Source organism: Lepidochelys olivacea, assembly GCF_965140295.1.
Source record: "Lepidochelys olivacea isolate rLepOli2 genome assembly, chromosome: 9".
NCBI lineage: Eukaryota > Metazoa > Chordata > Testudines > Cheloniidae > Lepidochelys > Lepidochelys olivacea.
In genome coordinates, this window is record NC_140419.1 from 102,591,432 (window position 1) to 102,607,028 (window position 15,597).

General features: G+C 44.6%; 2 protein-coding genes across 8 annotated transcripts in view; one reads left to right on the forward strand and one right to left on the reverse strand.

The window, feature by feature from the left end:
* Positions 1-4,371, forward strand: part of DLG3 (discs large MAGUK scaffold protein 3) — a 178,517-nt gene extending 174,146 nt beyond the window's left edge. For all 6 annotated transcript variants that reach the window (XM_084640164.1, XM_084640165.1, XM_084640163.1 and 3 more), the window contains one exon: positions 1,629-4,371. In XM_084640164.1, coding sequence (XP_084496290.1) covers positions 1,629-1,735 — 107 coding nt within the window. In that variant the 3' untranslated portion in view covers positions 1,736-4,371. The remainder of the gene's footprint in view (positions 1-1,628) is intronic.
* Positions 4,372-8,943: 4,572 nt separating this feature from the next.
* The window catches only part of TEX11 (testis expressed 11), a 148,016-nt gene continuing 141,362 nt past the window's right edge, over positions 8,944-15,597 (reverse strand). For both annotated transcript variants that reach the window (XM_084638556.1, XM_084638557.1), the window contains 2 exons: positions 13,945-14,109; positions 8,944-10,590 (listed from right to left, as the gene is read on the reverse strand). In XM_084638556.1, the coding sequence (XP_084494682.1) occupies positions 10,513-10,590; positions 13,945-14,109 (243 nt within the window). In that variant the 3' untranslated portion in view covers positions 8,944-10,512. The remainder of the gene's footprint in view (positions 10,591-13,944; positions 14,110-15,597) is intronic.

The window sequence follows — 15,597 nt, forward strand, 5'->3', positions numbered from 1 at the left end:
CCATTATTTCTGGAAAATAATGGGCAGCTTTGGAGGCACCAAGGTTGAAGGGGAGCAAACGTGTTACCAGCTTGACAGGAAAGGAGTGATCCCACCAGTTGCCATTTTGTATGCCTGACTGCTACCCTAGGAACTTTCTCAGCCAAAACACCTGGCAGAGGAGGAGTTCAGGGTAGAATGGGCCAGTTACTGGGAGGTTAAAACCCTCCCCAGAATATTATCCTTTCACAAAGGCGAGCAGGAGAAGCCCAAGGAATTCCCAGTGCTTTTGGGGTTGCTTTTTGATACGCTCATGCCAACAGCTAGGGGAAATGTAAGCAAGGCACACTGTGTCTTTATTTGCTACCAACAGACAGTTTCATGCAGAAAATAAGTTCAAATTGGCTCATTGAGCTGAAAACTTGGGTAAAACCCATAAACAGGGTGCCGATAACTGGGAGCATCTCAAGGAGAGAGAGGTGCCTCTTTGGGAGCAGCAGAGGCTGGAGTTAGGCAGACCTTATTTAGTGATCATGGAGACAGGGTGAGCAGCACATGGGTGACATTCCCGGGTGACATTCCTGGAGGCTGGAAACATGGGCAGGAAATAATGGAATGGGATTTTGCTGGGCAGGGGAACCCTGGGGAGCGGGAATGGCAGAGTGAGCCCTGCAGCAATAAGGGAGAGCAGATTAGATTATTTTGAAATGTAAGATGGCTGCAAAAGAGCCACTGTGATTCTGGGCTGCATGTAGAAAGGCCTCGTGTCATGGATCATGGAGGGGGGATAGGCTGCCTGTCTGTAGGGCTCTGGTGTGATGTGGGAGCCAGAAAAATTGACAAATTGTGAGGAGTCTAACAAAAAGCAACAAAATGATCTGGGGGCTGGAGCAAATGAGCTCTGAGGAGAGAAAAAGCCAAATCTGCCTGGTTTCATTAAGCGTTGAGTCCCAACTCAAAACGGCAAAACCAATCACCTACAGTTAAGTGAAGGTAACAACAACAGGGAGGGGTTGTGATCCCCTAGGGTGATATCAGAGAAATAAAATGGGATTGCAAAAGGGAAAACACATGCTGTGAACTTTTGGGCAGTGAGATGTGCTTGGCTGGGGAATCCTCTCCCAGGAAGCCCCAAGAACTTCTCCCCTTGGGAGTTGGAAACTAAACTAGGTCCCTGGACCTGCTGGAAGCTGTGCTGAGTCCCTCTTTATGAAAGTGCCTGCAGCTCCTGCTCAAAGGTGGATGAAGTAATGGACACTGAGCTCCCAAAGGCCCTGTACCTAGTGTGTTTTAATGAAATTGTCTGAAAAGTTGATTCCCAGCCCATTGTTGAGACACTAGTTGGTACTTTGCTCACATGAGAATATGCCAACCTGAGATCAGCATGAGCTCTCCCTAGGATTAATCTGCTTGGAGGTACTCTGTATCCTTAAATCTCCATGTCCCTGTTTGCCTGTTGTTCACCTAGTGCAAATCCAGAACTACTTACAGGATTCGCTCAGGTCTGCTGGCAGCTGTGCCGCACCGTCCCCTCCCATCCCTCTGGCTGGTTTGCTCCACTAGCCGGGCAAGGACTTTAGCACAGCCCATGCAGGTGTGGTGCAGTGCGGCCTGATGTTGACTGACTGGCTTGTTCTTTCCCCTTTTAGCCATTGTACAAGGAGACTCTCTGGAAGAGATATACAACAAAATCAAACAGATCATTGAGGACCAGTCTGGGCACTACATCTGGGTCCCATCCTCTGAGAAACTCTGAAGACTTCCCCCATCAACTTCCTTGTGAGCAGATGTCTGAAATCCCTCCCTCACCTATGCCCCAAGGGGGGGGGACATGAATACTTCTCCCGCCCCCTTTTTTAGATCGTCGCAAGATTGAGTTTTCTAGTCCTGTTTCTTTTTGTTGGGATGAATCAATCTCGCTTACCACGTGACTGTCCCCACCATTCCTGCATGGACCTTCCCGCTGCTCCATTAGAGACGGATGAGATCCCATTCAAGTCGTTTTTTATTATTATTAAAACTTAACCCAAGAAGCGAGATGGGAGGAGGCGGCTGAGGACTTATGTAAAGAACGACTGAAACAATGGATTTTTTTGAAAATAAGCTAGGACTGGAGCTTCCGGCGGCATTTCTCCAAGCATGTGTCACTGCCTTGTAGCTCTGAACAGTACAACAGAAAGCATTTTATTTATCTGTATATGTAATTTATATATAATACATAAAGATATTATATATATATTATATATATGTGGACTAGAAAACCTGAGGGACCTCCTAAAATGGTACTATATTATTGCAAGGATCTTTTGAATTATTGTATCCCAGTCAGTGGGCACGGGAAGTCCCACTCTGGTCAAGAAGAGATTGAAACGGTACTGGATGCTTTGGATGCTTCTCACATCTGGTCAGGTTTCTGAGAACCAAAGCCCAGATCTTTGGGGTAGATCAGAGGAACTGGGATGCTGTGTGCGTGTAGAGGGGGCCAAGGGTCCAGAATAACCTGTAGCCGCTGATCTGAGTGAAACGAAGACCCAGGCTGAGCAGGAGGTTGCAGAGCGAGAGAGAACGGATAAGACGTTATTAAATTGCACATTGTTTTACACACCACCTAATGTGTTTGCATGAGAGGTTTCCTTTTTGTTCTATTTTTTTAAGCAGATGTTAAACCAAAACCATATTGTGGTGTTGTGTCAGCTTTTTTATTAGAATTTTCTCACGTTAATAATGACCTGTGGGTATAAAATCCATTTTTTTAACTTATTTTTTAAGATGGTTACCTTGTAAATAGAATCCAGACCCAGGGTGTCATAGTTAGGAAATAATCTACAGACCATATGGAATGAGCAAGCTGGCTGATCTGTGCTGCTGCCGGAACACTTCAATGTGGATGCAGCAAATGCCATCCATCTGGTCTCCCTGGGGCCCTTAGACTGGATTTGAATTGGGTATGTTATATGGTGAGGGAATTCCAGTCTTCCTCATGGAAGCACACTGGAATTCCCCTCTGCTGCTGGAAGAAGACCATAGCTGTTCCTGGGATGGAAGCTCACATCTTCCCAAATGAATAATGGAATTTAATACAGAGTTCAGAATTTTAGTAACCATGAAAACTGCCATTTCCCCTGCAAGGGGTGAGGACCTTCGCTGTGGAGCAGCTGTGCATGCAATGCAGCAGTGCCCCTTCCTGAGTCCCTGGGACTCAGAGCTTGGCAGACAGTGCTTGTTCACCTCTTCTGTTTAATATTTCTACTACTGACAAGTGTCTGCATAAAGCCTGTTCTGAAGTTTGGGATCCACTTTCAGAAAGTCTTAGGAGCTTTGCAGTCTGTTGGGTATGGAAATACAGACAGAATTGTACCATCATGCTGTTTTATCAAGAGATCTTGTGACCAGGTGAGTGGTGTAAGACAACAGACAGGTAGTCTTCCTTGGACTGAGAGGCTGCTGCTTTTGAGAAGCTCAGGTGTGTGCATTCGAATATGGCTCCACCTCAGGAAAAGAGCTTCCAAAAGGATTTGTGGATTTTCCAATCTAGATTTTGTTTTTCAAGTATCCCTAATTCTAGTGCAAGAGCCCTCTCCCCTGCAGGGAAAAATGTAAACATTCTCCATGCCACATTCCTGTCTACCAGAGCAACGGAGGTCACCATAAAAATGTGAGCAGGTATGTCTTCCTCCTTTCCATGTGGTGACAGTTGGATGCTACAGAAGGAAACCAAGGTGTTGCTGACCTAACCTAATAGGATCAGACCACTGCTGTTTCCAGCTAGACAACACCGTACTAATGCTGTCCTCTCCCTGAGGTGATAGATAGCTGTTTGTGTCTGTGTGTTTTGTGCAGTGGCCTCAGTTTTAAATACGAGTGAGGACCGCTGTAAGTTTGTAGAGACACATTCTGGTAAGTGAGAAGCGATTCCTTCGGTGACGGTTGTCAATCGCTGGAGACCAAACGGGATTTGGCAGCCCTGTGAGCCTAAAGCAATGCTGCAAAGCTCATTGATGGCACGACTGCTGTTAAGAAGTGGCGCTAAAGGAGGGAGGACTGCTGCTGAGCTAGAGTCTCTCAATGGGAGGAGATTCTGGCCATGGACCGATGTCTAGTATTTATAGCTACTGCCTGCTCTATTGGTTCTGCTCTGGATGCCACAAGCCCCATTCTCTGGAGAGGTGGCATAGGTGAAATAGGAGCAAGTACCTAAGATGCTAGTCACAAGGTTCTAGTTCCTTTACTTTCTTCTAAGAGTCTGTCTCCCTCTCTTCTAGTCACATGGAGAAAAAGGCCAGTGTACTCCATGGCATAGGTGAAAGTATCCAATCAGTCATGACACTAGTTGGTTACCAGTGTTTCTTCCAAGGAGACATATATTTTTAATAAACAGAGAGTTGCAATGAACTCTGACTCAGAAACCTTCTTGTAAAAACCTTTTATTGTGTAGTGAATCCCTGCCATTTGGAGGTTGATCCTGGCACCTGAGTTTAGTCTAGCTGGCCTGCAGTGAACCGAAGGGTTACGCTCAACATGCCAAAGCCTGAAAATGTTTAGGGTTCCAGGTGGGAGGGGGTGGCCCCTAAAGATCAATCCTGAAAAAGAGCAGTTGTTGGGTTTAGATTAGTGACTATAGCAACAAGAAGGCCCCCTCTGCAGCTTTACCAATGCCACTGCAGCATAATATATTCAGCCAACACAGCTGGACCAAAGCCCCTTGATTGCTTGCAGGCCACAGATTCTCATGCCATGTGGGGGATTAGCTGTACCACTTTTTATCAGTGGAAATTATGTGCCTTTATGAAATCCCTGCTGCATCTGGTCCTGCCTATACTGAAAAGGAGGGAGGGGAAGTGGCTTGTTTTTCACTGATAGGAATATGAAGCTGAGGGGGAGGGTCATACTAAAATTTAACTTAGTCAAACATGCTATTTGTACAATATTGACGGGCAGAAGTTATAGTGACACAGTTACATTGAAGTAAAATGTTGGGGATGGAGTTGTCTTTACTAAATGTAGTTAAAACCTATTTTTGAAATTCCCAGCGTGCTCGTTCCGTGCGTGAATGGGTTATCTGCTCTCATGGGGAGAGGCTACTATTTTAATGGTGCATCAATTTACAATCCCGGTCGCAGGCCCAGCCTCAGAATCCAAAAAAAAAAAAAATCTGCTCCCACATCAAAGGGCTGGAAATTAGGGTTTCAAAGTAAAACTTAATTTAAAAAAAACATTGACCTAATTTAATGGTTGGTTTAACTTGTTAAATTGAAACTTATAAAAAGTTAGAGAGAGCTAATTTCCAGGTCATGTAGATGAGCTGAACTTTCCCCATTCTACTAGCTCATAAGACATTTTTTAAAGAAGCGGCTTCTTGTACGGTTATTTCTAATACAGTGTAATTGAATAATTGAGTTTTGATTTAGTTGGAGTGATTGAAAGCTCTTGCCTGGCAGTTTTCCTTTCAGAAGCTGGAGATGCAGGAATAAAGTGGCTTTTGAAGAACTGGTAGCAGAAAGCACGAGGTAGTTTACTGACGAGTCTCAGGTTATTGTCCACATACTTAATTTTTTGTTTAGTTAGCATATTAGTGATTGTCAGACTGAAAAGATCAATAGTCCCTCTAGTCTGGTCTCTGACAGTGGTGTGTATACCTGATCCTTCAGGCGTAAAAGCCTCAGGAAAGACAAGTAACAAAATAGCATGACATGGTAGAGGTTCCTTCCTCAGTCGGGCTGTTAGTGGTTGGCTCATGTCCTGAAGCATGGGTAGTCACATAGCTTACAAACATATCCAAGCCTGCTGTAAATGCAGATACCATACAAGTGTTGAAGTCTTTCTTGAATTGTACTGAATGCTCCGTCCTAATAATACCACATGGCAGCAAGCTCCATAGCTTAATTACTCTATGGTGTAAAGGTCTTCCCATCCGAACACAACATGAACAGAAGGGTAACGGTCCTGCTTCAAGTCCTACAAGAGCTCGCTTGGTGGCTAGACCCAGTAAATAAATGGAAAGGTGGTTCCTTTCTCTGCCCCCACCCCAACTGACACTTATCACAGATGCTTCAGGGCCAGGTTGGGGTACCCACCTCAACCAGCTGCAGCTACAAGAAATTGTCTCAGAACAAGTAACAGCTACACATGAATGTCTGGAGTTGAGAGCCATCAGCCCAGCCTGGCTAGCATTTCCACCTGTTCTGCAAAACTCCACAATGCAAATTCTGATTGACATGGCTGCACTTCACCATGTAAACAAACAAAGAGGCACTCAACCATTCCCTCTTTGTCAGGAAGCCGCCAAGCTCTGGAAGCAGTGTCACCAACACAGGTTAACCCTGCAGGCTCTACATGTACCAGGGGTCAGCAGTGACTGAGCAGATTTCTCAAGCAGACATGCAGTGACCATTCACAACTGGTTACTGAACGGCTCCGTCAGGCAGCTAAGGTCTATCATGGAAGAGCAGAGGTGGGGGGAATTGTCCTTTAAACTTCTGCTCAAGCAGAAGCATGAGCCTAGTCTTGTTGCCAGATAATTTTCTCCTTCGGTGGTTTCAAGGATACATATATCCCTTCCTACCAATTGCCCAGATCTCTAAAATAGTATACAAGATCAGGCACGACAAAACTAAAGTCATCCTGATAGTCTCTTACTGGCCGAGATAGCTTTGGCCATCAGCCCTGCTTCAGGTTGCCACATGGACAGCTATCTCCCAGCCAATCTAGATGTAATATCCCAGAACTAAGGTCAACTCCTGTACCTAGACCCGCAGTCACTGCATCTGACTGCTTTGATGCTGGCTGACTGACCACAACTAAAAGAGAGACATTCAGAAAATTCTCATCCAAAGCAGGAAGTCCATCCGCCAAGAAGATTTACCTCTCCAAATGGAACAGATTTTTCCACACGGGTGGTCCAAAAGAACATGGACCTAGTACAGGAATATACACCGACAATCCTTGATTATGTGCTGCTACTAAAACAGGATGGATTGGCATTTAACACTCTCAAGGTCAACCTAGCAGCAATATCAGTGTGCCACACGTTGGTACAGTCACGAAACTGTCTCTCATCAAACAGTATTGAAATGCCTTAAGGTCCTCCCTCATTCTTGCCCTCAGGTTAGACAGGTTATGTCCTTCTATAGGGACACAGTAGTGGTCAGGACACATCCCAAGGTCATCCCTGAGATGGTCTGACTTTCACCTGAACCAGTCACTCACCGTGTCAGTCTTCATGATGCATTCTTGATACCGAGAAGAAGCTGCAGAATCTGGACGTCAGCAGGGCTTTGCTATAATACCTGGATTGGAAGCCTTTCTTGCTTTCTCCCTCCCTCTTTGTGGCTATTTCCAGTCACGCAGTCTTTTCACAGAGAATCTCCAACTTGATCTCACAGCGTATGTCTATCTGCTATTAGCTGACTGATGAGCCTGTCCCGCCAAACATCAAGGTGCTCTCCAGCAGGGCAGAGGACGTCGACCACTTGCTTCAGGAACAGTCCAACCTCTCGGGTCGGTAAAGCTGCAGCTTGGAGTAACTCACTGAATTTTGTTGAACATTGCCTTTGACATGGCTACCTGGGCAAATGCCTATTTGGCAGGGCAATACTCCAATTGTTGTTTGACTGATATGGCTAGAACTCCACTCTCTCACCATCAGGGAGGAATATTTGCCAGTCTCCAACAGTGAATTCCACACCTTCTTAGTGTATGCGCAACGTGCCTCAGGTGGCATGTGACTAGTATTCATCACCGAATTTGGTCTGCTGGTTGGATCATTAGCTTCCCTGGCCTGAGCCAGGTACTGACAGGGAGCACGACATGAACACTGATCCATGCTCCCCAGCTCCACACTGACACATACTCAAAGGGATGGTTCCTTATTCTAAGACAGGTTTCAGAGTAACAGCCGTGTTAGTCTGTATTCGCAAAAAGAAAAGGAGTACTTGTGGCACCTTAGAGACTAACCAATTTATTAGAGCATAAGCTTTCGTGAGCTGTGAGCTGTAGCTCACGAAAGCTTATGCTCTAATAAATTGGTTAGTCTCTAAGGTGCCACAAGTACTCCTTTCCTTATTCTAAGGTAACTGTGATTCTTCAAGATGTCAGTGCATATCCAAAAACTCACCCTCCATCGTCATTTTTCCAAGTTCACAACTACTACAGGCTTTGAACTGCAAGGGAACTGATGAGGGGTCAGTCACTCTGCCCTTTCTGCCTTCATAGGGAGCATGAGACAGCATAGGGCACAGGTGCAGCCCCCCCAACAACGACTGCTATTCAAAGAAATACAGGTCTCACATACAAGAGGTGGATCCATACTGACTACAACATATCATGGAATCACAGTTACTTTAGGGTAAGTAATTCTTCTAAGTCTACTACGTAAATTCAATTCTGACTAACTAGCGTTGAAACAAAGCCTCTCACTGCTGACCTGAGCCATACTGAAAAGCATCTAGTGCAATGTATATAATGTAAGTCGGTTTCTGTGAATGCTGCAATGGCATCAGCTTGTGTCAGTCTTCAGGAAATGAGCTCAGCTGTAGAACACTTCAGGAGGAGGCTTAGATAAGGGTTGGCTTCCAGCGGCTGGGTGGAGATGGGGTGTCACGCTGCAGACTGGTCATTAATCAGGCCCCCAAAACGATTAGCTTGACTTTAGGCCATGATTTTTAAAACTAAATGTTGGGTTTTTATTTGCCCTCTGGTTGTTGAGCCTTTAAGCTTCACATTTCTAAGCTTCTCTATACCGCCAGGAGGGCTTGGCGTTTATGTTGTTTTAAATGAAAGCCGTTCCTGGAGTCATGTGAATACCTGCTTCTGCCCAGATTGTTGTAGAGAAAAGTGTGAAACCAGAAGGCAAATAATCCAATGTTTGGCTTAAATGATTTTTTTTTGTGGGGGGGGGGAGGAGTGAGGGAAGAAGAATGCTTGAGTGGGAACAGGCACCCTGTTATGTCAGGCCTATAGAAATAATACTTTAACTATACAGAGTAACGTTGCAGCCTTCCTTTTACGTTCAGAAGCATCTCTGACCATGAGCCAGGGCTCTGCTAATAAAGCCCTTTCATACAGCACTTAACAATTGCAGGGGTGGATGCAGTGTAGCCTGGACTTGGCCATTTTCCTTGTGGTCTGCCAATTGTGCACTGGTGTGGGAGTTAAGCACCAGCTGCTGATCCTGTGCACGTCCAGCTGAACGAAGTCCTCTGCCAGTGTTGCACTGTGACGCTGATTCTCGGCTTTCCTTCCGAATAGCAGCAAAGCTGACCCCTTCAGTAAAGCCGGAGTGATCTTTTCTAAGTGGCAGTAGCAATACTATAGTGAAGTGCTCTAAAATCCACACATTTTCTCAGATTACCTTGAAATAGTCACTGTCCCTCATGGTCATTTGGGGTAGAGCGAGTGGTCCAAATCTTGAGACGACTTGACTGCCAGTGCCTCTCTCCTAGCTCAGCATGAGGCGCAGCAGTGTGCTGCGACTACCCCCTGCCCTTCTCAACCCAGTGGTCCCTAACGTAACGAAGAGCAGTTGCGGTGCATGCAGATGAATGAGGCTACGACTCTGTGGGCCACCCCCCATGACATGCCCACTTACTTGATAGTTTCTCATGTCTGCTTACTAGAGGGCTGCCCTGGCTGAAATATATTGACACTGTAGGTTCTCCCGAAGGTTCTCTCCTTCCCCACTCGGCTGTCTCTTAGAAGGTAATCACAACTCAAGCTGCTTTAAGTGAGCATGTAACCAATGTTTTCAGTTCTGTGTGTGACCACCTCCAACATTCTATTTGCTTTTTTGAAATGGCGGCTGTACACCAGTTTTACCGAGCGATACTGCTGCCTGTTAAACAGAGGCTGCACCACGCTCTTTAGGTAAGGCTGTATTAGTCCTATTAAATTTTAGCTGGTGGGGTGGTGTCTACTCACCCAATCCATTCGGCTGTGGGTAGAGTATCCAGCCTGTGTACTGCTTTTGGGGAGGTTAAGGGTGAACGGTGACTAACTCAGTATGTTATATTTAGCAGCTTATAAACAGCAGTGCTAGCCAGAGCTTTAGCATTTTGTGTGTGCGAACCACCTATTCTCTTTATTATAACAAAGTGATTGATAGTTGCAATCCTGGCCAGCAGTTCTAAATGCCTGACCATACTGAAATGGACTGAAAACTAAACAACCCAGTAAATATTTATGTAGGAAGACAGCTGTGGCAGCCACAAGATGCACATGGTGCTGGAACCCTTTTATTGGTCACATTGCTACTTCCAACCTTTAAACATTTAAACTAGCCTGGCTCTACAACAGCAGCCCCATCTCATTAAGTTACGACTCAGCTTCTTACTGTTACATAGCTCTATAGCATGAATACAAGTCCCTGACGGGAAACAGTTACATCTCGCCCATAAAAACTTCCTTAAAAGTACATATCTTTAAAATGGCCAACGGGAGCAGGGCCTGGATGCTGGTCCCAGCAATCGCTGAACGGCTAGCAGCCTCTGCTATCCAGCTGAATGTTTACGGGGGTGCCATCCTCCTGGCTTGCTGCACCTAGTGGTGGTCTTCATTTGGAAGGAACCCTTTTGCTCTGTCCAACTTATCCAGCACCTCACTGTAAAGACCAGTCATCTGGGGAATAGAATCACAACAGTCCTCTGAGCGGATAAAGAAAAGCAAAGTGCTGCCATTCAATTAGAGGGGAAGGGGTCAGAGCTTGTCCCTATGACCTGAACTACACACTGGTGTATATACAGTTGGTTTTTTAACCAATGTAACTATAACTGTTTAGAAATCAGTACAGCCCACCCCTCATTTATACAGTGGAAAGGTGCTTATAGTCGTATAACTTTCAACTAGGGCTGTCAAGTGATTAACAAAAAAATTGTGCTGTTAATAACAGAATACCATTTATTTAAATATTTTGGATGTTTTCTACATTTTTAAGTATACTGATCTCAATTACAACACAGAATACAAAATGTGCACTGCTCACTTTATTTTTGATTACAAATATTTGCACTGTAAAAAAAAAATAGTATTTTTGAATTCCCCCATTACAAGTACTATAATGCAGTCTCTCTATCATGAAAGTTGAACTTACAAATGTAGAATTATGTACAAAAAATAACTGCATTCAAAAACAAAACAGTATAAAACTTCAGATCCTACAAGTCCATTCAGTCCTACTTCTTGTTCAACCAATTGCTCAGATAAAAAAGTATGTTTACATTTGCAGGAGATAATGCTCCCACTTCTTGTTTACAGTGTCACCTGAAAGTGAGAACAGGTGTTCGCATGGCACTGTTGTAGCAGGCATCGCAAAATATTTACATGCCAGAGGCACAAAAGATTCAGATGTCCCTTCATGAGGACATGCATCCATACTGATGTCGGGTTCTGCTCGATAACGACTCAAAGCAGTGCAGACCAAGGCATATAAAAGGCTGAGTCAGATGCCACCAGCAGAAGGTTGATTTTTGGTGTTTCAGGTTAACGTCAGAGGGTTGCTCTTTTAAGACATCTGAAAGCATGTGCTCCACACTTCGTCCCTCTCAGATTTTGGAAGGCACTTCAGAGTCTTAAACCTTGGGTCAGGTGCTGTATCAATCCTTAGAAATCTCACAATAGTGTCATCTTTGCATTTTGTCAAATCTACAGTGAAAGTGTTCTTAAAATGAACATGTGCTGGGTCATCATCTGAGACTGCTATAACGTGAAATATATGGCAGAATGCAGGTAAAACGGAGCAGGAGGCATACAATTCTCCCCCAAGGAGTTCAGTCACAAATTTAATTAACACTTTTTAACGAGCATCATCAGCATGGAAGCATGTCCTCTGGAATGGTGGCTGAAGCATGAAGGGGCATACAAACGTTTAGCATATCTGGAATATAAATTCCTTGCAATGCTGGCTACAAAAATGCCATGCGAACAATTGTTCTCACTTTCAGGTGACATTGTAAATAAGTGGGCAGCATTATCGCCTGCAAATGTAAACAAATTTGTTTGTCTTAGCGGTTGGCTGAACAAGAAGTAGGACTGTGTGGACTTGGGGGCTCTATAAAGTTCTACACTGTTTTGGTTTTGAGTAGTTATGTAACAAAAAAAACTACATTTGTAAGTTGCACTTTCACGATAACGAGATTGCACTACAGTACTTGTATGAGGTGAATTAAAAAATACTGTTTTTTATCATTTTTACATTGCAAATATTTGTAATCAAAAATAACAATATAAAGTGAGCACCGTACACTTTGTGTAGTAATTGCAGTCAGTATATTTGAAAATGTAGAAAAACATCCAAAAATATTTAATAAATATCAATTGGGATTCTACTGGGATTCGCATTTAACAGCGCGATTAAAACTGCAATTAATTGTGATTTTTTTAATCAATTAATTTTGTTGAGTTAATCACCTGATTTAACTGCGATTAATCGACAGCCCTATTTACAACTGCAGCCACACTAGGGACTGTATCTGTTTCAAAAAGTGATACAATTAAATGGGCACAAAAAGTACTGACCAGCCCACAACCGATCAGTGTTAAACTGGAGCCAGTGTAGGAGTGTGTGTAGGATAATGCATGATGACTGCACACATTATCCAGTCTCTAAATTCCTGCAGTAGGGATGGGCAGCCCTAAGGACAATGGACCCAAAAGTAACAGCAGCAGAAAGAAACTTGCTTGGTAAAGGGCTAAGAAAAGCTATACAGCTTTCTACAGAGGGCTGCTCACTGAAGTGTCCTGCCCTGCAGAGCCATGCCTGGTCTACATCCAGAAGTAGCACTGATTTCACTAAAGGTGGGATGCTGCCGCAAGTTAGTTACATCACTTAGTGCCAGGCTTATGGCAGTTCAGTTTAGCTTAAACCTGGCTTAGAGCAACAATGTAAGCGTCTACACACACAGTCACCCTGGTTTGATTAAACCAGCACACCATCCCACTGTTAGAGATACTGGTGCTACATGTGGGTACAGAAAATCCTTTTGTTTTCTTTTTAGTTAGTTACAGCACCTGCCTTTTTGCAGAATGTCCTCTCCATCTGTCTACTTCCATTTTTAGCTGTACTGCTTCTAATGTTTCATTGCTTGTAGCTGCATGAGTGTGATGGGTTAGATTACCGTTTCCCAGTACTGTGATAAGAGGCTCAGTTAAATGATCAGCAATCTTATTAAAAAAGATTGGTAACTGCTTGGGGATGCAGTGAATGGGGAAGAGAGCAGAAAAGACCATTGTGATCATCCAATCTGAGCTCCTGTACAACACCTGTCAGAGAACTTTACCCAAGTTTTTCTCCCCTACCTCTCACGTTCAAACATTTATTCTTTTCCCTAACAGTTTCTGCCCTGATCCTAAGACTCCTATGGCCCCTCATACTGAATGCAACGCCCCACCATGGCAGCACACAAGCTTTGCCTCAGTGAGGGTCACTCTGGGAGCTTGTCCAAAGCTGTGTCTAAAATGGAGCAGAGGGCAGCTGGCCTCATCATGGATAGAGGAGTGCAACCTGCAGCAATAACTAGTGTCTCCATCTTTATCTGAGCAGCCAGCCTCACTGCATGCTGGGATCTGAACTTTTCATGCCTCCCACATGTCTGTGAAATATGTCCCACTGTAGAATGCTGTGGCAGCATATAGTGCGCGGGCTGCAATTTGGCCACCCTGCACAAGGAGAAGCCAGCATAGAGCCAAAGGTTTGCTCACAGCTGAGCTGAAAAATACCTCCACTCAGCTGCTTGCACAAGCTCACTAGTATCAGGACTATAAATTCCTCTTTCTGCCTGTGGGCCGCATCCATTGTGTCCTCTCTTCCCCTTGGGTTTAGACAGTTGAAGCTGCAGCTCTGGAACACAATTCCAGGCTTAGCCCCACAATAGCTCGTGTTGCTTAAGCATCTAGTGACTTCTTCTACCTTGTCCATTTCCCTTTGGAGCAGTTCCTTCTATGCTTTTCGCCCCCCTGCCTTCTGCTCACACTCACCTGGCTTTCGTAGCTGCTCTTCAGGGATCTCAGGTGATTCAGAAAGCGCATACCCAGCCCACACCAGTGCTCAGCCTCCTTGTATTTACCAACACTGTACTGAAATATTCCTGTATTCCAGGCTCTGGTCATCAGCCAAAGGGTCTCCACCTCTGGGTAATCATCCTAAAGTAGCCAGCAAGGCAAAGCAACAATGCAAAGATTAGGCTTCTCACTCTTAAAGATGCCTGGTCTAGGGTGCATTTGAGTTTATTACTAGAATAAAGAAAAGGAGTACTTGTGGCACCTTAGAGACTAACCAATTTATTTGAGCACGAGCTTTCATGAGCTACAGCTCACTTCATCGGATGCATACCGTGGAAACTGCAGCAGACTTTATATACACACAGAGAATATGAAACAATACCTCCTCCCACCCCACTGTCCTGCTGGTAATAGCTTATCTAAAGTGATCATCAAGTTGGGCCATTTCCAGCACAAATCCAGGTTTTCTCACCCTCCACCCCCCCACACACAAACTCACTCTCCTGCTGGTAATAGCCCATCCAAAGTGACAACTCTCTACACAATGTGAAATGGCCCAACTTGATGATCACTTTAGATAAGCTATTACCAGCAGGACAGTGGGGTGGGAGGAGGTATTGTTTCATGATCTCTGTGTGTATATAAAGTCTGCTGCAGTTTCCACAGTATGCATCCGATGAAGTGAGCTGTAGCTCACGAAAGCTCATGCTCAAATAAATTGGTTAGTCTCTAAGGTGCCACAAGTACTCCTTTTCTTTTTGCAAATACAGACTAACACGGCTGTTACTCTGAAACCTGTCATATTACTAGAATAGAGAAACAGAAGGAAGTTCTTCACCCTGGGCATGCAAAAGCCAGAATTCCCTATTGTTTTTCCTATAATTCACCACTCACCTGCACCACTTCCGAACTGCTTACTGCCAACATGGGCGAGGAATGTGGCATGCTTGTCTATTCTTAGGACAGAACGTGCAATCCTGTGGTACTGGGGATGACCCATGGTGGCTGCACGTGGCCGGAGAACTTGCATTTGAAAGTGGCGCATGCACTCTTGTGATCTATTTGTAGAGTGGCTGAAATCGCAGCAGTAACATTTTCAACATGCACTGAATGAGGGGAACTGATTGTTATGCAGACCTGGAATGACCTGCAGTAGTTCCAGAATTTCAGGATGTCGAAGATCACATCCCTGGAATCGTGTGCCAAGCTAGTCCCTGTCTTGCAGCACAGGACTACACCAGGATGAGAGCTGCCCTTAGTGACAATCTCCATATGGAAGCTTGAAAACCCAGATCGCTACCAGTTAGCGGGAAACCAATATGATGTGGGAAAAATCAACAAATTAATCCTCCTCCTCCTTCCTGAGCCTCCTCACTGATGCTGAATAAGAAGCATATTGCTTAGAATCTTATGGATGAAAATAAGCTAAGGCCAAATCTTGCTTTGGCTCTGTCATAAACATACAGCTAAGGGTAGCATAAAATCCCTCCCTTACCTGTAAGGGGTTAAGAAGCTCAAATAACCTGGCTGGCACCTGACCAAAAGGACCAATAAGGGAAGAAGATCCTTTCAAATCTGTGGGGGAAGGTTTTGTTTTGGGCTCTCTTTGTGTTCTCTCTCAGACAGAGA